The sequence below is a fragment of the Leucopleurus acutus genome (genome assembly GCF_964270905.1).
Source record: "Leucopleurus acutus genome assembly, chromosome: 3".
Lineage (NCBI taxonomy): Eukaryota > Metazoa > Chordata > Mammalia > Artiodactyla > Delphinidae > Leucopleurus > Leucopleurus acutus.
The window spans coordinates 67,325,536-67,345,955 of record NC_139145.1 but is presented as its reverse complement, the minus strand read 5'-3'; the positions used below and the strand labels follow the sequence as shown (position 1 = coordinate 67,345,955).

The 20,420-nt window shown below is 34.8% G+C and overlaps 1 protein-coding gene across 6 annotated transcripts in view; it reads right to left on the bottom strand.

The window, feature by feature from the left end:
- The window catches only part of RAPGEF6 (Rap guanine nucleotide exchange factor 6), a 221,816-nt gene that overhangs the window by 149,527 nt on the left and 51,869 nt on the right, over window positions 1-20,420 (bottom strand). For 4 of the 6 annotated variants that reach the window (XM_082837180.1, XM_082837181.1, XM_082837185.1 and 1 more), the window contains one exon: window positions 11,848-11,917. The exons of the other annotated variants lie outside the window; for them this stretch is intronic. In XM_082837180.1, coding sequence (XP_082693306.1) covers window positions 11,848-11,917 — 70 coding nt within the window. The remainder of the gene's footprint in view (window positions 1-11,847; window positions 11,918-20,420) is intronic. 6 annotated transcript variants of the gene reach the window in all.

Below are 20,420 nucleotides of genomic sequence, written 5' to 3'. Positions count from 1 at the left end.
TCATTTTCATAGTGACTCTTCTTTGACAAGTGATTTAACATATACTCCTGAATTTCAAAAGCTGTATTTTGTTCCAGTTGTGTTTTTGTAATTTTTTTTAAAATTAATTCCATGGTGGTCAAAAACTATAAATTGTAAAATTTTAAATCTTTTCTTTTTTGAGCTTTATGTCCCGCCTATGGTCAACTTTTAAAAATATTCTATGTGCACTTGAAAAGCAGATGTATTCTACTACTGATGAATGTAGTGTTCTCTATATGTCTATTAGGCAGAGTGCTGTTTCCTTAAACCTCATGAACCAACCTCCGCTAGCTTCAAACTTATGTTCTGCAGCTGTCTCACTTCTTTCAGCCTTCATAGAATTGAAGACCATTAGGACCTTGCACTAGGTTGGGTTTTGGCTTAAGGGATGTCGTGGCTGGTTTGATATTCTAATCCAGACCACTAAAACTTTCACCCGTTGGGCAATAAGGCTGTATCACTTCCTTACCATTCATGTGTTCATTGTCGTAACACTTTTAATTTCCTTCGAAAACATATCCTTTGCAATCACAACTTGGTTAAGTGTTTGGCACAAGAGTTCTGGCTTTCGGCCTGTCTCAGCTTTCAACATGCCTTCCTCACTAAGCTTAATCATTTCTAGCTTTTGATTTAAATTGAGAGATGTGCAACTCTTCCTTTCACTTGAACACTTAGAGGCCGTTGCAGAGTTATTGACTAGCCTAATTTCAATATTGTTGTGTCTCAGGGAATAGGGAAGCCTGGGGATAGGAAGAGAGATGGGGGAGCAGCCAGTCAGTGGAGCAGTCAAAACACATAGAACATTTACCGACCATCTTATATGGGTGTGGTTCATGATGCATCAAAACAATTATAATAGTAACATCAGAGATCACTGTAACAAATATAATAATAAAAAATGGCACCAACAGACTTGCTTGATGTAGAGTTGCTACAAACCTTTGTTAAAAAAAAAAAGTATTTGCAAGGTGCAATAAAACAAAGTGTGTCTATAGTCAACATGTATTTAGATAAACCCATATATTTATTCTTTCCATTGTCCTTTGCTCCACATCTCTGTGCTTCCATCTGAGATTCTCTCCTGTCTGAAAAATTCTTTTAGTAAACTGAGTACTGGTCTACTGATGAAAAATTTTCTTAGCTTCTGTGTGAAAATCTTTAAATTCCTTAACTAATGAAGGTAAAATTACCGCTGTGTTTTACTGTTGCTCCTTTAGAAGTAATGTTTCTTTTTGTCTTACTAGTTTTATGACTTTCCCTTTACTTTTGGTTCTTAGTAGTTTTACTATGATGTGCTTATGCATTAAGTTTCTTTGTGTTTATACTGATTCGAGTTTGTAACATCATATGGAAAAACGTGAATGAACTTTCTGGCCAACTATAAAATCTGTGAGTTGACATCTTTTTACTTCTGGAAAATTCTCTTACCTTTTCTAATAATACAGTCATTATCTCCTGTCCTTCTGTGACTCCAATTACACATAGATAAGACCTTTTCACTCTCAGTCTCCCAAGGCAATAGAAATAAAAATGAAAATAAACAACTGGGACCTAATCAAACTTACAAGCTTTTGCACAGCAAAGGAAACCATAAACAAAACTAAAAGACAACATACAGAATGGGAGAAAATATATGCAAGTGATGTGACTGACAGGGGATTAATTTCCAAAATATACAAACAGCTCATACAACTCGACAACAAAAAAAAAAACCCATCGAAAAATGGGCAGAAGCCCTAAAGAGATATTTCTCCAAAGAAGACATACAGATGGCCAACAGGCACATAAAAAGATGCTCAAAATCGCTAATTATTAGAGAAATGCAAATCAAAACTACAATGAGGTACCACCTCACACCAGTCAGAATGGTCATCATCAAAAAGTCTACAAATAACAAATGCTGGAGAGGGTGTGGAGAAAGAGGAACCCACCTACACTGTTGGTGGGAATGTAAGTTGGTATAGCCACTGTGGAAAACAGCATGGACATTCCTCAGAAAATTAAATACAGAATTACCATATGATCCAGCAATCCCACTCCTGGGTATCTATCCTGACAAAACTATAATTCAAAAAGACACATACAACCCTGTGTTCATAGCAGCACTATTCACAATAGCCAAGACATGGAAACAACCTAAATGTCCATCAGTAGATGAATGAATAAAGAAGATGTGGTACATATATACAATGGAATACTACTCAGCCATAAAAAAGAACAAAATAATGCCATTTGCGGCAACATGGATGCAAATAGAGATTATCATACTAAGTGAAGTAAGTCAGAAAGAGAAAGACAAATACTACTATATGATATCTTATATGTGGAATCTAAAATATGACACAAATGAACTTATCTATGAAACAGAAACAGAACTGCAGACATAGAGAATAGACTGGTGGTTGCCAAGAGGGAGGTGGTGGGAGAGGAACAGATTGGGAGTTTGGGATTAGCAGATGTAAACTTGTATATATAGAATGGATAAACAACAAGGTCCTACTGTACAGTGCAGGGAACTATATTCAATATCCTGTGATAAACCATAATGGAAAAAGAGTATGAAAAAGAATGTATATATGTATAACTGAGTCACTTTGCCATACAGCCGTAATTGTAAATCAACTATACTTCAATAAAAAAGAAATCAGCCCAGAAAAAAAATAAAATTTGAAAAAGAAATAAAAGACCTTTTCACTCTATTGCCTGTCTCCTACCCTCCATCATATTTGATTTTTCCTTGGATCTGTCTACAGTTGACCCTTCAACAATGTGGGGGTTAGGGGTGCTTGACCCTCCATGCAGTTTAAAATCTGTGTATAACTTTACAGTTGGCCCTCTGTATCCACAGTTCCACATCTGCAGATTCAATCAACTGTGGATCATGTAGTACTGTAGTATGTATTTTTAAAAAACCCAAATGTGGGACTTCCCTGGTGGTCCAGTGGCTAAGACTCCATGCTCCGAACGCAGAGGGCCCAGGTTCAATCCCTGGTCAGGGAACTAGATTCCACATGCCACAACTAAGAGTTCGCATGCTGCAACTACAGATCCCACATACTGCAACTAAAGGTCCCACATACTGCAACTAAAGGTCCCATGTGCCACAACTGTAAATAAATATTAAAATAAAGTAATAAATTATAATAAAATAAAAATAAATAAAGTAAATAAATATTAAAAAGACAAACCAAAAAAACCCTGTGTGTAAGACCTGCCGAGTTCAAACCAGTGTTGTTCAAAGGGGCCACTCTATTTTCTTCCCGCTTATCATTCAATTCCCTAAATCTCTATTCAGCCAAGTTTTACCTTCTGTTTAATCTGAGATCTTATTTTCAGTTATAGATGTTTCTAGTTGTAGAATTTGGGATTAATTCTTTCATTTTATAGTTTCTAATCTTCTACTGAAATGTATATATGTTATCTCTGATATTTGGGGTCTCCTGTGAGTTTGTTGGCATTGTCTGCTTTTTATTCTCTTTAGTTTCTGACCACTTTTAGATGTATTCCATAGATTCTGATATGTAGTATATTTTCACTATTGTTATTTTGCAAATTCTGTAATTTCAGTATGTATTTACTTACCCTTTGACAAAGTTGTTTGATAGGTTTAAAAATTTTAAGGTGTAGCCTATATATTTTTTGTTATTAGTAAAGTTTCATTGCATATAATCAGAAAGTGTTTTCAGTATATCTACTTTATGGAAATCACTGATTTTTTTTTTGGTGAACATATGATCAATTTTTGTGAATGTGCATTGGACACCTGAGATGGTGTAGTATAATGCTGTAGAATACAACATATATTCATAAAATCCACCTTACTGTTTATTCTGTTTAGGTCTTCTATCTCATTTTTTGTCTACCTGATCTATTTTATACTAAGAACAGAGAATTATATTCTATTTTGTAGCACATTTCTGTCTCACTGAATCTCCTGTAATTTTTGCTTTATACAGAGGGTTTCTGTGTAATGTGCTGCATAGAAATTCATGTGTTGTATCTTTACTGTAAATTGTGAGTTTTAGCATCAAAAAATATGCCCCCTTCTACGTCACAGTTAATGCTTTTTGGATTGAATTCTACTTTGGTATTAAGATTACTGTATCTGCCCCCTTTTTATTTTCACTTGTTTAGAATACCATTGTCCACTGAATCATTTAATTCAGGAATCACAGAAGTGTCTCTTATAAACAGTATATAGTTGTTGCGTCTCCTTTTGTGAGCCAAATTGAGAATCTTTTCCTAATAATAGGTGGATGAAGCACATTCACATTTACTGGTATGACTAATATTTTCAGTCTCAATTCTGGGATAACATTTTATAATTATGTGTATTTTACTACACTTGTTTCTCTAAGAAACGTGTATTCTTTGCTTTTTAATAAAAAATTTTTTTTTGGTACTTAGGAAGACCTGTATTTTTGTTTTAGTGATTACTTCTGTACTTAAACCGTTTAAATGCCCTTTGTCTTTGTATTCTTTTCCTTTTTCTCATACAATTTTTAAAAGTTGAGATATAATCCACATACCATAAAATTCACCCTTTTAAAGTATACAATTCAGTAATTTTTGATATACTCACAAAGTTATACAGTCATTACCATTATCTATTCCACAACATTTTCAACATCCCAAAAAGGAACTTCATACCCACCCATTAGCAACTACTTTTTCTCTCTATCGATTTACCTGTTTTGAATATTTCATATGAACAGAATCATACAATATATGGCTTTTGCTATCTGGCTTCTTTTACTCAGAATGTTTCCAAGGTTCATCCATGTTGTAGCATGTATTGATATTTGATTCCTTTTTACCATAGAATAATATTGCATCATGTGCACATATAACATTTTGTCTATTCACTTATCAAGGTGATGAATATTTGGTTTTTTCCACTTTTTTAGCTATTATAAATAATGCTATGAACATTAGTGTTCAAGATTTTATGTGAACGAATGCTTTCAATTCTGTTGGGTATATACTTGATGGGTCAATGGTAATTCTATTTTTAGCTGTTTGAGGAGTTGTCAAACTATTCTCCAAAGTGGTTTCACCATTTTACATTTCTACCAACAATGTATGAAGACTGATTTCTATACACCCTTGCCAATACCTGTTACCATCCACCTGTCTTATTATTACCCTTTTACTACGTGTTGGCAAAGAATCTTCATTGGGCATCTTGTGTTTCTACACATTTTGCTGGGTTTGCCAAGAATGAAAATCCTAACCACTCATTATGTGAGCCATTTCTCAGAGCTGTGTTTGTAGCAAGCAATCTTGAAGGATGAAGTAATGTTTCCTACTGGAAAAAGAAAAAGCCCGCTTACTATAAAAGCACCATATTTATTCACCAAGCTCAGTGTTTCTTAGCTGCAGTACAAACCTACTATATGCAAGGCATCCACCTGGGCCATCCAGCATAACCTACACAAGACCTAGGGAACAAGGGGAACCTACAGAAATATGCTAATTATTATGCTGCTCACTATACCATGAGTAATGGAATTCTCTGTCTCTGACCCAAGACATGTTTTGGTCTCGTGTCTTCTGCCAACATCCATGAAATAACTAGTAAACTGTTAGCTTTTAAATATAGTAAACTCAAATGTTAGACTGGATATTATCTAATTTAGCAGTTTTTATTGGTATTTTAACTCTCTTCCGTTTTTTTAATGCAACAGATGATCAGTAAGAATGTTTTTTCCTATTTCACTCTCCCTTTTCCTTTTTTATTTGTATTATTTCTACTTAGTCACAACATAAAATGTATGTCCAGTAGTCTTCCCCTCACATCCCTACCTTTGTTTTAGTCTTAGCAAGTACATCCATGTATTTTAAATGCTCGTCTTCACTTCTTTTGCTGAGGTATTCCCAGTTATCTCTCAACTGGATAAAATATGCTCCAGGAGATTCCTTAAAAAAACAGCTCAAGAGTACCCAATTCCCTAAAAACTTACATACTGAAAGCTGTTTTCCCTCAACCATGATATCTAATAGAATGTGGCTGAACATAAAAACTTTGTTTCATACTTTTTCTTGGAGTTTTCTTTTTAAATGCTGCTCCACGGCTGCCTTGTTTTGGTTGCCTCCGTGAAATTTAAAATGTCTGAACCAGTGCCGTTCTTTTGCCTTTAGAAGTTATGTAATGTTTTTGCTTGGAAGCATAAGATCTTTCCCCAATATCCAGTGGACCCTTTCAATGTATAGATGTGAATCTTTTTCAATTTCTGGAGAATTTTCTTTGAATATAGCTTTAAATATTAGTTCTTTTTCACTGATTTTTCTTTCTTCGGACTCTAAAATTCTGAATGTTATCCCTCCACTGCCTGTCTTTAATTTCCACTATTTTCTCTGACACTTTTTCCAGCTTTAAGACTGCACAGAACAATGTATAAGCTTAAGGTATACAACAGTGTTGATACATTTACATATTACAAGATGATTACTACCATAGCTTTAGCTAACATCTCCATCACGTCACAGTTACCATTTTTGCAGTGAGATGGTTTAAGATCTGTTCTCTTAGCAACTTTCAAGTTATATAACACAGTAATTCTGACACTTTTACTTCATTCTTGTATCATTTTCATTCACTTGGTTCTTTTCCTGCCTTTCTTCAATGCACCTTATTAAATTTTCATTTGACTCTATTCCCCCCAGGGGACCTTATAATTTATTACTAAAATATTTTTTTTCTTTGTTTTCCATTCCTTTACTAAGTTCATATTCTTTTTTACTCCTTTTTTTTGGGGGGGGCGGATTTTCTTTTCCTGGTTTTTAAATTACTGATTCTACGTATTTTTTGTTTTTGTTTTTCAATGTCCTCAACTGGTTGATTGAATATATTTAACTCTGGAGTGTGGTCACACTCTACATCTGCATGATGGTTTTTCTGCGGTGGGGAGGAGTTTTTTTCTCAGTTGACATGTAATAATTTTCTTTTATTTTTATAATACCTACATATGGATTTATCAAGTTCCCCTTTTTACCTTTTTGTGGTATTAGGATGTCTTACAAAACTCCTAGTTTAACAGCACCTCTTTTTCCAAATACTTTGAAGTCCAGATGTTTTAAGATACTTTTTTCTTTTTGTTTTGGTAGTGGAAGGAGACTCTGATTTTGTGTTCACTTTGGCTTGTAGGCACCTAAAACTTACCCATGTGCTGCTTCTTCACCACTTAAATGCCAAAGACAGCTTGTTTCCTTTTTACCTTTTATCTTAACCCTGAAGCTACGCATTTAGATGACTACTCTGAAAATTATTCATAATATTAAAAAACTTCACTGTAGTCTCTGTTCTGATCTATCATATGTATACGTACACACACACATATTTAATTTTAAACTTAGCATGGAATTAGTCTTTCCAACAGTACAAGTCAACCCTAGGTCCATTTGCTAGCTTCCATTTTCTGTGTTTTCTACAGATCTGCTTGGTTGGCCTTTGTTCATCACAAACCCTTGATAAGGGTTGGGAGTAGAGATGGAGTGTGAGAAATAACATGTTGGGAAACGGTGATTTCTCTCTTTTTATTTACAATTATTTTCAAGTTTGAGCCTCCTCTGTCTTCAAGTTATGCTGTGAGCATGGTTTGTGTATAGATTTCTTATACCCTTCTTGTAGTTCTACACTGTTTTTAGAGGAAATACTGGGAGACAGGTAGTTAAGTGGTTACCGCTGTCTTCAGCTACCCAGAAGAAGAAAGATTTAAAAGTTTAATTAAAACAATGAACTAATAAAATTCTATAAAGCAATACAGATTTTAAAAGTTCAATAATCTTGTCATGGGAAGGTCTTTCTACTAAGCATGACTTCAAAAAGTCATAAGAGGAAAAAAACTCAACAGATTAAAAAAAACTATAACTGACATAAAATTTACTTCAGACTAAAGTTAAAAACTGATAAACAGCTTCTTACAACAAAAGGGTTCATTTACCTAGTAAGAAAAAGCTCTCATGAACAAATAAGGAATAATCCAAGTAGAAAAATGGGCAAGAGATAATAAGAAATATTATAAACTGATAATAAATGGATAATAAGAAAAATAAACCCTCCATAAAGCATATGAGATCATGCACAGGTAATTTAAAACGAGATTTCATTATAATGTGTCAGATTAAGATGACTAACCTATCAGGTGATGAGCAAGGTGTTTAGAAACAGGCATTCCCAATCACCAGTGGTTACTCAAATTTGTAGAAATACACACGTAATAAAAGTATTTGACAGAACTTATCAAAATAGGAAGCATTACTTATAAACATGTATACTTGGACCAAGCATTTTTATGAATTCTAAATAATTTCACCTAAAAAATACACTTAGGTATCAAAGATTTATGCTATTACAAAATGTTCAGTACAATTTTGTATTTCAAAGGATGTAATAACTGAAAAACTGAAAAAAAAATCAAGATTCATCAATATGGTGGAATAAAAACAAAATCCTCAGAAACTTCAGGAACAAAAATCGTATAATTATTTTAGATTATTTTCTCCTATAACTCATAGAGCATTTTTAACTATGCTGATCATCAATAAAATACTGTTTTGGAATTAAAAAATTACCAATCATAAATACATACACTTGATGTAATTATTTGGGGTGATTTTAAAAATTTTATATATACACATACTTTTTTTTCCCAAAACATTTGGGTATAAATTGAAGAGAGGGTGATTCTTGACCCTAAAATATGTCAACATGTATTTCCTAAGAACAAGAATTTTGTCTTATATAACCCCACTACAATAATCAAAATCAGTAAACTCAATATTATCTAAACCACAGTCCATGTTCAAATTTCACCAACTGTGCCAACATTATCATTTATAGTTACTCCCCTCTCCTGCCTCCAAGATTTAATGCAAGATAAAAAGCACTGTATTTAGTTATATCTCTTTTTTTTCTCTTTTAATATGAAACAGTTCCTCAGTCTTTCTGTGATGTTTCGTGACACTGGGATATTTAAAGAGTATAGGACCTCAATTTTTAGAATGTCTTCCATTTGGTTTGTCAGCTATTTACTACTGATTAGCTGCAGGCAGGCATTTCTGGCAGGAATATGTCTCAGAGGTGATGTTCTGTCCTCCTCAGTGCATCATATCATGAGTAGTGTATCACTTTTTGCCTATATTGATGGTGGCAGCAATAATTTTTGTTATAGTGGTTTCCTCCACATTTCCCCATCAGAAATTTGGTAATTTTTCCTTTCATAAATGATTTGTGGGGAGATACAACGAGACTACGTAAGTATCCTGTTTCTCAACAAACATTAGTCACAAGTTTTGGCATTCATCAACAATTTTCTAACTTAATCACTCCTTCTAGACTTATTAGTTGGCGTTTAACTATCAGGAAGAATTCTTCCTTTTCATTCATTCATACCATTAGAAATTAACAAATTCTTTATTATACAGTAGGGTACCATCAATCACTATACATTTTTATTTGGATTCTCAAACTGTCCCAGATTTGGCCATGGGGCTCCCTTCAATCTCGTTCCTCTGTCCTTTTGCCAGGCCCCTATAATTATCTGAATATTTCCTTAAGGTAGGTGATGGAAGTATTTCATATTTTGACAGAGGAAGGTTTTAAGTGGCATACATTTGTAATATCAATAAATTGTACACTTAAAATATGTTTGTACACTTAAATATATATGTACACTTGAAATATGTACACTTAAAATACTATCTAGAGTATGTTAATACTCTAGATAGTAGTGCTTTCTACATTGTTATGAGCAAGCAATTTTAAAACTGTCTTAGGTGTCAGTAAATGTTTTGATGATGATGGAAACCAAGTTTCTCACTGTTAGTGAAAGGAGGTACAAATAAGCAAAATGAGAAAAACAGAATAAACTCTAGATTTTAAACACAGGTACACAGAAACAAAGAAATAAATACAGAGGTGTATATATGTGTGTATGTATGTGTATACATACACTCAAACGTACATTTTCTAGCTCTGTTCAGTGAAAGGCCCTACAAGCAATGAAGCACCTGGAGCAATGAAAACAGCTGGCTGCCAGATCTTGGTTTCTAAATACTGCTTTAGAAACAGAAAAGGCTAACTCCCAGTTTGGGGCAAGAAAAGTACAACTCCTCCCTTTAATCTAAAAGGAAAATTAATTTAATTGTTAATAACTTTAGTAATTAACTTAATATCTTAAACTGTACATTTAAAAATGGCTAAAATGGGGTCTTCCCTGGTGGCGCAGTGGTTGAGAGTCCGCCTGCCAATGCAGGGGACACGGGTTCGTTCCTGGTCCGGGATGATCCCACATGCCGCGGAGCGGCTGGGCCCATGAGTCATGGCGGCTGAGCCTGCGCGTCCGGAGCCTGTGCTCCGCAACGGAGAGGCCACAACAGTGAGAGGCCCGCGTACCGCAAAAAAATTAAAATAATAAAAATGGCTAAAATGGTAATTATCATGTTAAGTGTATTTTACCACAATGAAACAAGACAAAAAAACAATGTACAAGGTGGATGGAGCTTAATCCACATATATAGTCCACCCTCTGTATTCACAGATTCAACCAACCACAGACTGTGTAGTACTGTAGTATTTACTACTGAAAAATATCTGAATGTAAGGTACTGAGCAGTTCAAATTCATGTTGTTTAAGGGTCAACTGTATATGAGAACACTATGGCAAAAGCACTATTTTTTTCCCATAAAGTATGAGAAATATAAAATACATCAACAGACAAATAACTGAGAAAACAGTACTGCCTGAGGCAGTTTTCTTGCCATGTCCCTCAATGCATTTATTTAGAGGAAAGGGTTCTGAGAACTTAACAGATATGCCATGTATACCAACACTTAAAGAAAATAAATGTAAAACAATACATAGTCTAAGCCTTGAACAAACCTGAAAAAAAATAACATTCACTGAATATTTACTATGCAGATAGCACTCTACAATACTATGGAAGACACAAATAGAACAAGAAATAATCTTTGCCTTTTAGGAGCTTAAAATCAGTGGTTTATATGAAATTTAGGACACTAAGCTCACGATAACGTAGATGACCCAGTTTAGGGAAGAGAAAACAGAAATCTACCTGAAGATGTCAATCTGACTGTAACACCATGAAATGGAAAAGTGGTTTAGTTTTGAGCCCTGATATTAAAAGACTTCATTAAGAACTCAACCTCGTTTCTCAAGTTTAAATCAAATCAGATGACATGATCATTTACATGAGATGCTAGTAGGACAAAGAGTCCATTCAGTATTAACTATTTTCCAGTAAGGTCATCTCAGAACAAGGCAAAAGGCCGCTGTGTTCTGGATCCTTCAAATGGTAAGGAAAAAAAGTCTTATTTTCTATAGTTACATCAACTACCTAGCTTTCTCAGGAAAAAGTAAAGAATTATTCCTTAAATACACTCTGAAAGTAAAACTATTAAGATCTAAACCATTTCTTACTTGGATATAACAGTATCTCTTTTTTTCTACCTCTTTCCTTCAAGTCCAGGGTACAGAACATGGATGCTCAAAGATTATTAACTAAATTGAATAGGAAAATCAGGATCCCCTTTCAGAGCTCTTATTTAAATTTTCTGATAGAAGTAGTAAAAGAAATTACCAAATTTGCAACATTTTATATATAATTGCATCCCTTTCAAGGATCAGAAAAAACTTTAAAGTGGATGAAAATGTATCGAACTTGGTATATAGTTTGATTCTACTTAGTAAAATATTTAAAAAGTCACAGTAATGGAACTTCCTTGAGTGTTTAAAAGCCTACTACATTTAAAGTTGAAAATGAAGCATATCAAAAAACAATTTCAGTATTCTTTAAAATTCTTACCACAATCATTTCTGAAGGCTCTAATACAAGACAATCACATCCTCTTTTTCCTCCAAACTGCTTACCAAAACTATAAAAACAGAAAAATAATTTCTTTAGCAAAGGTTATAAATAAAATGCATCAATATAGAAAAAATGAACCCAAAAACCCCTACATGTTAACCAAGAAATTCTGATCCTATCAGGTACACTAATAAGATTTAAAAAAAAAAACAAAACAAAAACTTCCTTTTACTTGCTGAGATATATATAAGTGGTCTCAATACAGTTGGGTCATAATTATTTTAAAAATTCTGCCTTTAACTAGTCTCTAAAACTGATTATAAAAGATACTGCCTAATCTCAAATTTTGAACATCTATTAATATGTGTTGAATTCAGGTAAAACCATACTTACTAAAGAGTGAAGCCACAATTATGGAATATTTTTAAAAAGTAAATTTTTGAGAGTGATATTAGATAACAGAAAAAAAACTTTAAAAATACTTACACTTGAATATACTAAAAAATGTAGTGAGATGCAGAAGTGGTTTATTTTTAAAAAACAGTGTTGGAGCCACTGGCTAGCTCTTTGGAAAAAATTGAAACTGCAGTAGTACTAAAAGAAAATTTGAGTATTTTTATGTTATTTGTCTGAGAGAAAGATTTCTAAGCAAATCAAAAGAGAAAGCACTAATAAAGGAAAAAACTGATGTTTTCATTTTAAAAGACAAACTGAATTTTTTAAAAGGTGGGATATGAAAAATATACTAGAGACACAAAAGGTCAACATACTTAATATGCAGAGTGTACATAAAAGAAATTATAAAAGCACTCTAAAATATTACAAAATGGAAGTACCATGGCTAATTATAAAATATATTATTATTACAAAAATAATTTTAAAATTCCAATAACACAAGCAAAACTATAAAAAATAAACTTAATGAAGAAATATAGAAGTCATTTATAAAAAACTACACAATTTTATTGATGGACTGAAAATAGGGCTTAATAAAAGAAGTGATATAACATACACTTACAAAGAAACTCAATATTATAAAAATGTCAATTCTCCACAAAGTATAAGGTTACATACAAATACTAGTTTATAGCCAAATCCTAATCAAAATCCAAATGAACTTACTTTTGAACATAGCAAAAAAGTCACTGCTGTTTTTTCTTAAGCAGTAGCCTGTATTATTTTTGTATTTTCCCCAAAATATTCCTACCTCATCTAATACATAAAACAATGAAAAGGAAATTTGCAAAAGTCTGCTTTCATTCAAGATGGAAACAGGGACTGGATTTACTCGCCTATGTGAAAAAACTGGAAAATCAGACAAAACATATTAAACAACAGTTTCAAGACTTCGGAAAGCAGGCAGGACAGGGATGTGATTCCTTAGAGAAGGAATTAAAAAACTAAAATGACCCCTACAATATCCCAATTTTACTAAGTACAGGCAATCTCTAGGCCACAATGTAAGAAGGGAGAAACCTAACAGAGCCTGCCAATCTCACTGAATTGAAGAGACAGAGACAGTTTTGGGGTGCAGGTGATGGAGGAAAGATCTTTAACATTTATAGGGCAGGATAAAGGAAAGGAGGGAGCAGCAGAGAGAGAGAGGCAGAGAGACAGAAAGAACAAGAATGTGCACAAGAAGGCATGCATGAGTGCACATATGTGCTCTGGTGATCTTCAGAAAGGTTCCATTGAATCTTTGGATGAATAATATGAAAATGTGAGAAAAATACAAATACTAGCCACAGTGGAAAGACCACATAATACATGGAGCATCAGGTGGAATCTTCAGAAATCCATTTCCTTTGTAATGTGATAAATTAGTCCTACATTAAGGAAGTGCTGGACTCATTCAAACAAATATTAAGACTCAAAATGGATTCCAATTAGCTAAACTACATGTCAGAAGAAAGCCTAATACTACCTAAAGAAATACAACAAAATCTGGAACCCAGCAACATAAAAGTTGCAAAGTCTGACATCCAGTAAAGCAAAACAAAAAACAGGCATGCAAATAGGAATATATAATCCACAGCCGAAGAAAAACCAATCAATAAAAACAGAACCAGAGCTGTCAGCAGTGAGGGAATCAACAGACAAGAACACCGAAACAGCTATTTCTAAGTATGCTCCAAATGTTTAAGAAACTAGAGATAAACATGAATACAACAGAGAAACAGAAGCTTAAAAAAAAAAAAAAAAGACCTAATGGAATGTTCTACCACATCACATATGTAGACACAATGTCTGGTTTTCCCATTTTTTAGTAGTGTTAAAAATCGTTGGGCTCCCCTGATGGCTCAATGCTTAAGAATCCACCTGTCAATGCAGGGGACACAGGAAAATCCCACATGCCGCAGAGCAACTAGGCCCGTGCGCTACAACTACTGAGCCTGCACTCTAGAGCCCATAAGCCACATCTATTGAGCCCGCGCACCACAACTACTGAAGCCCGCACACCTAGAGTCCATGCTCCATAACAAGAGAAGCCACCACAATGAGAAGCCCGCGCACCACAACGAAGAGTAGCCCCCACTGGCCACAACTAGAGAAAGCCTGCACACAGCAACGAAAACCCAACGCAGTCAAAAACAAATAATAAAAAATCGTGAGTGGTTTCAGACAGTGTTAACTTGATATGTCCATTATAAAGTTTCCTCTCAATTTTCCATCTATTAGTTTTAGCATCCATTTTTGATCAGTGCCTAGACCTAAAGTATTATTAGGGGCTATTGAAAAAGGCATTTTATAATTCTAATTATTCTTACTGTATTTTTTTAACATCTTTATTGGAGTATAATTGCTTTACAATGGTATGTTAGTTTCTGCTGTACAACAAAGTGAATCAGCTATACATATACATACATCCCCATATCTCCTCCCTCTTGCGTCCCCCTCCCACCCTCCCTATCCCACCTCTCTTAAGTGGCCAAAGCATGGAGCTGCTCTCCCTGTGCTATGCAGCTGCTTCCCACTAGCTATCTGTTTTACATTTGGTAGTGTATATATGTCCATGCCACTCTCTCACTTCGTCCCAGCTTACCCTTCCCCCTCCCCATGTCCTCAAGTCCATTCTCTACGTCTGTGTCTTTATTCCTGTCCTGCCTCTAGGTTCTTCAGAACCATTTTTTTGTTTTGATTCCATATATATATGTGTTAGCATACAGTATAGAGGTTCCTTAAAAAACTAAAAATAGAACTACCATATGACCCAGCAATCCCACTACTGGGCATATACCTAGAGAAAATCATAATTCAAAAAGAGTCATGTACCACAATGTTCACTGCAGCACTATTTACAATAGCCAGGACATGGAAGCAACCTAAGTGTTCATCAACAGATGAATGGATAAAGATGATGTGGCAGGGCTTCCCTGGTGGTGCAGTGGTTGCAAATCCGCCTGCCGATTCAGGGGACGCGGGTTCGTGCCCCAGTCCGGGAGGGTCCCGTGTGCCGTGGAGCGGCTGGGCCCGTGGGCCGTGGCCGCTGGGCCTGCGCGTCTGGAGCCTGTGCTCCGCAACGGGAGAGGCCGCGGCGGTGGGAGGCCTGCGTGCCGCCAAAAAACAAGAAAAAAAAGATGATATGGCACATATATACAATGGAATATTACTCAGCCATAAAAAGAAATGAAATTGGGCTATTTGCAGTGAGATGGATGGACCTAGAGCCTGTCATAAAGAGTAAAGTCAGAAAGAGAAAAACAAATACCATATTCCTACTGAATTTATCAGCTAGAGTACTGATATAAAGAAACACTCCCTTGTGCACCACAACTAGAGCCTGTGTGCCACAACTACTGAGCCCTCGCACCTCAACTAGAGAAACCTGTGTGCCGCAACTAAGACCCGAAGCAGCCAAATATATATTTTTTAAAAAAAAGCAACACACTCCCTCATCAACTATTTGAGTTCCTGGTACAATAATTTACACAAGAAAGGCATGAGAAAAGCTGCAATGGAGATGACATGATTGTATATTAAGTAAATTCTATACATTCGGTTTTTAGGGAATTCCCTGGCAGTCCAGTGGTTAGGACTTGGTGCTTTCACTGATGTGGCCTGGGTTGATCCCTGGTCAGGGAACTAAGATCCTGCAAGCAGCATGGCGTGGCCAAAATAAAACAAAATAAAGTATTAAAAGGAAAGAAATAAGTGAATTTACCAAGGTTGAAGGATACAAGCTTAATATGCAAAAGTCAACCCTTTTACTGTATGTTAGCAATGAAAAATCTGAAATATCTTTTAATTTCATTAAAGGCAGAATAAAAACACAGAAAACTTGAGATAAATTTACCAAAACATGAACAAGACCTGTACAAAACTGCCAACTAAAACACTATAAAACATTGCCAAGAAAATTAAAGATGTCCCAAATAAAATAAGATATCTCCTGTTTATGGATTGAAACGTTCTACAAATTCAATATAATCAACAAGTTGCCTGAGAGAAACTGACACAATGATTCTATTTACATAAAAATGTAAAAGACCTAAAATAGCTAAACCAATTCTGGAAAACAAGAACAAAGGTGGAATATTTTATATTTCAAGATATACTTTTATAAAGCTAGAATACTCAAGATAGTATGGCATCAGATTAACTTATAGATCAATAAAACAGGAGAGAAAACAAAATCAGACCCATATATACAAATTCAACTGATTTTTTGACAAAAGTGCCAAGGGAATTCAATGGGGGAAAAGATATTATTTTCTATAAATGGTGATGAAACAACCAGATATCAATACAGAAAAAAAGATCTTAACACCATAAACAAAAATTAGAAATGGATCGGAGAATATAAATGAAACAATGGAAATTATAAAATTCTCATCACAACAGACTTTTTGTACGTGTCCTAGACAAGGGTTAGAAAGCTTCCTTCCACATATCTAATATTTTAAAAATTTTATCATGAACAGGCTTTGGGTTTTTTTCTGTTTACTGAAAAGATCATGTAGTTTTTGTCTATTTTCTTTACTAATGGAGAATACTGCATTAATTGTTTTATGGATGTTAAAATTCCTTGCTCTCCTTGGATAAACCCAATTTGGTCACAATGTCTAATACTTTTAATACATTCCTGGATTTGATTTGTTGTTATTTTGTTAATGATTTCTGCATGTATATTCAGGAGAAATAACAATTTGCAGTTTTCTTATGACACTACATCATCAGGACAATACTATACTCATAAAAGAGACTGAAAATGTTCCTTCTTCCCCTATTTCTTCATTAAATATTTGAAAACACAAGCAGTAAAGCCATCTGGGCCTAGGCGTTTCTTTGTGGGAATATATATAATTATTAATTTATTAATTTATTTACTTTTTATAAGTATATTCAAAGTGTCTAATTCTTTTTGAGTGCATTTACAGTAATCTTTTTAAGATTTGCCCAATTTGTTGGTATACGCTGGCTCATAAAATCCCCTAACAATACTTTTAATTTCTGTAGGATGGTAATATCCCCTTTCAATGCCTGATTTTAAAAATCTGTGTCTTCTTTTTTAAAAGATCAGTCTAACTCAAGGTTTAACAATTTTGTTGATCTTTTCAAAGATCTAGCTTTTCATTTCATTGATTTCTCTCTACTGTTTTTCTGTTTTTTATTTCACTGATCTCCACTCAAACTTTACTTCTGTTCACTGAGTTTACTTTGTTATTCTTATTGTTAAGCTGTAAACTTAAGATGATTGAATTGAGACCATACATTTCTCATAAAAGTGCTATAAATTTCCCTCTAAGATCCTTCAGTTGAATTCCATCAATTACGATGCATGTTCATCTTCATTCATTTCACAATATTTTCTAATTTCTGTTGTCAACTCTTCCCTGACCTGTGGGTCATTTACAAAGGCACTGTTTCAATTTCCACATTCTGCTGATATTTATAATTCAACTCCAACATACTCAGAGGACAAACTCTGTATGATTTCAATCCTTTTTAATTTACTGAGACTTGTTTTATGGCCTAGAATATGCTCTATATTGGAGAATGATCTCTTAAGTCTAAAAAAAATTACGTATCAGATCAAAGTGGTTAATAATATTTAAGTTTTATCTTTATTAATTTTTCAGTCTAGCAATTCTATCACTTACTGAGAGTAGAGTTTTCAAATCTCAGCCATAACTGTTGATATGATTATGTGATTTTTCTTTAGTCCGTTGATGTGATGGATTAATTGATTTTTGATTGTTGAACCAGCCTTGTATACCTGAGTTAAATCCCACTTGGTTACAGTGTGCAATTCTTTTTATTCATTTCTACCATATCTCAAGCTGGTTCTTATGTTTGCTCTGTCTCTTCCAACTGTGTCTTTTGCCCTTCAGAAGTCCTTGTAATTTTTTCTTGCTAGTCAGACATGATGTACTGGATAAAAAGAATTGCTGTAATTAGGCCTTTAGTCATATGCCAGTAAGGTGTGAGGGAAGGGGAAGCATTTTACAGTTCTATGATTAGGTCTCATTCCTTTAGTGAGCCTTTGCCTGTGGATTGTGAACTTCACACATTTCTCAGTTTTTTTCCTTCTTTTAGGTGGGACAGGATTGCTAGAGTGGGCTAGCGCTGAGTTACTGCCCTTTCTCCATACAAAAAGCTAGAGCCAACATGAGTTGGGTATTCCCTTTCTGCAGGTCTGTTAGGCTCTGGTGGAATAGTTTCTCCTAACAACAGACATTCTTAAGAAGAATGTTCTGGCATATTTCAAAATGGTTCCTTTTTCCTTCCCCCTGCCAGGAGCACATGGGCTTTTTCTCTGTTATTCAGCATGAGAACCTGGCAGAGATCCGTGAGGTAAAACTCAAAGTGTGGAGATCCCTTCAATGACTGTGTCTCCCTGGATTTTTTAACTCTCAGAGTAGTCCATACTGAGCTTCCAGCAGTTCATCAATTACAGTTCAACTGGGGCTTCCCTGGTGGCGCAGTGGTTGAGAGTCCGCCTGCCGATGCAGGGGACACAGGTTCGTGCCCCGGTCCGGGAAGATCCCACACGCTGCGGAGCGGCTGGGCCCGTAAGCCATGGTCGCTGAGCCTGCGCGTCCGGAGCCTGTGCTCCGCAACGGGAGAGGTCACAATGGTGAGAGGCCCGCGTACCATGAAAACAAAAAACAATTACAGTTCAATTTTCCCTACCCTGGCACTAGCTCCCTCAGAGACTGCTGCTTTAAATTTTGATTTTTCTGTCTGTCTGTCATTGTAATTTGGGGACAGCAGATTGCCCTTGTTACCTCACTTCCCTTATGGATCTAAGAAAGGTTACTGATTTTTCAGTTCAACTTTTTACTTGTTATTAGGACAGAGTGGCAGTTTCCAAGATTCTTACATGGCCTAGTGGAAACTGGGAAGCCCAGGAATATTTTGAATCTACAGATTAATTTGGGGAGACTTGCACTTAATAATATTTCATCTTCCAGTGTATGAACATGGATTGTTTCTACATATATTTATATCTTCTTTAATTTCACTTAGTAATATTTTACATTTTTCATTTTACAGTAAGTCCTCTCATACAAACCTTCAAGTTGTGAAATTTCAAAGATGGGAACATGGGTTTGCATGTCCAATCACATAAGTTAGTTTACATGCCTGGCATACACTGTCATGTGCGTGCATCCTCTACAAGTGGTTGTGCTTTTGTGTACTTTACTGTATAGTACTGTATAAAGTACAGTAGTACAGTATCTTTATTTCAAGCCCAGGATGTCCGGAAGTAGGCATAAAAGCAGTGGTGATGTAGCTGGTACTGTACTGTTGTACTTTTCAAGGTACTGTACTGTAAAATTAAAAATGTTTTCTTTATTTTTTGTGTGAAAAGTATTATAAACCTACTACAGTACAGTACTATATAGTTGACTGTGTTAGTTGGGAACCTAGGCTAACTTTGTTGGACTTATACAAACAAGCTCTCAGAATGGAACTCGTTTGTATGTAGGGGACTTACTGTATAAGTTTTACACTTTATAAAATTAATTAAATTTTAATTAATTGTTAAATTACTTAATATTTTTTCTTTTTGATGCTATTCTGAATGGCACTGTTTCCTTAATTTCATTTTTATTTTATTCATTGCTAGTATAAAGAAATACAATTGGTTTTTATACATTGATCTTATATCCTGTGACCCTGATATACTCTAAGTTCTAGTAGTTAAGTTTGTAGGTCCTTAAAGCTTTCTACATACAGAAACTGGTAAAGGCAGTTTTATTTCTTCCTTCCCATTCCATAAGTAACACCCAATCATGATAAAACTCTCAATAAACCAGGAATGGAGGGGAACTTCCTCAACTTGATAATGACTATCAACAAAGCACCAACAGCTTAATGGTGAGAAACTCAATGCTTTACCAAGAACAGGAACTTAGTAATGATGTTCCCTCTCAACCACCGCTTTCAAGATGGTATTGGAAGTCCTAGCTAATATAATAAGATAAGGAAATAAAAGGTATACAGATGGGAAGGAAGACATGAAACTGTCCTTGTTCTCAGATGACATGATCATCTATGGAGAAAACCTGAAAAAACTGACAAAGAAAACTCCTAAAACTAGTAAGTCATTATAGCAAGGTTGC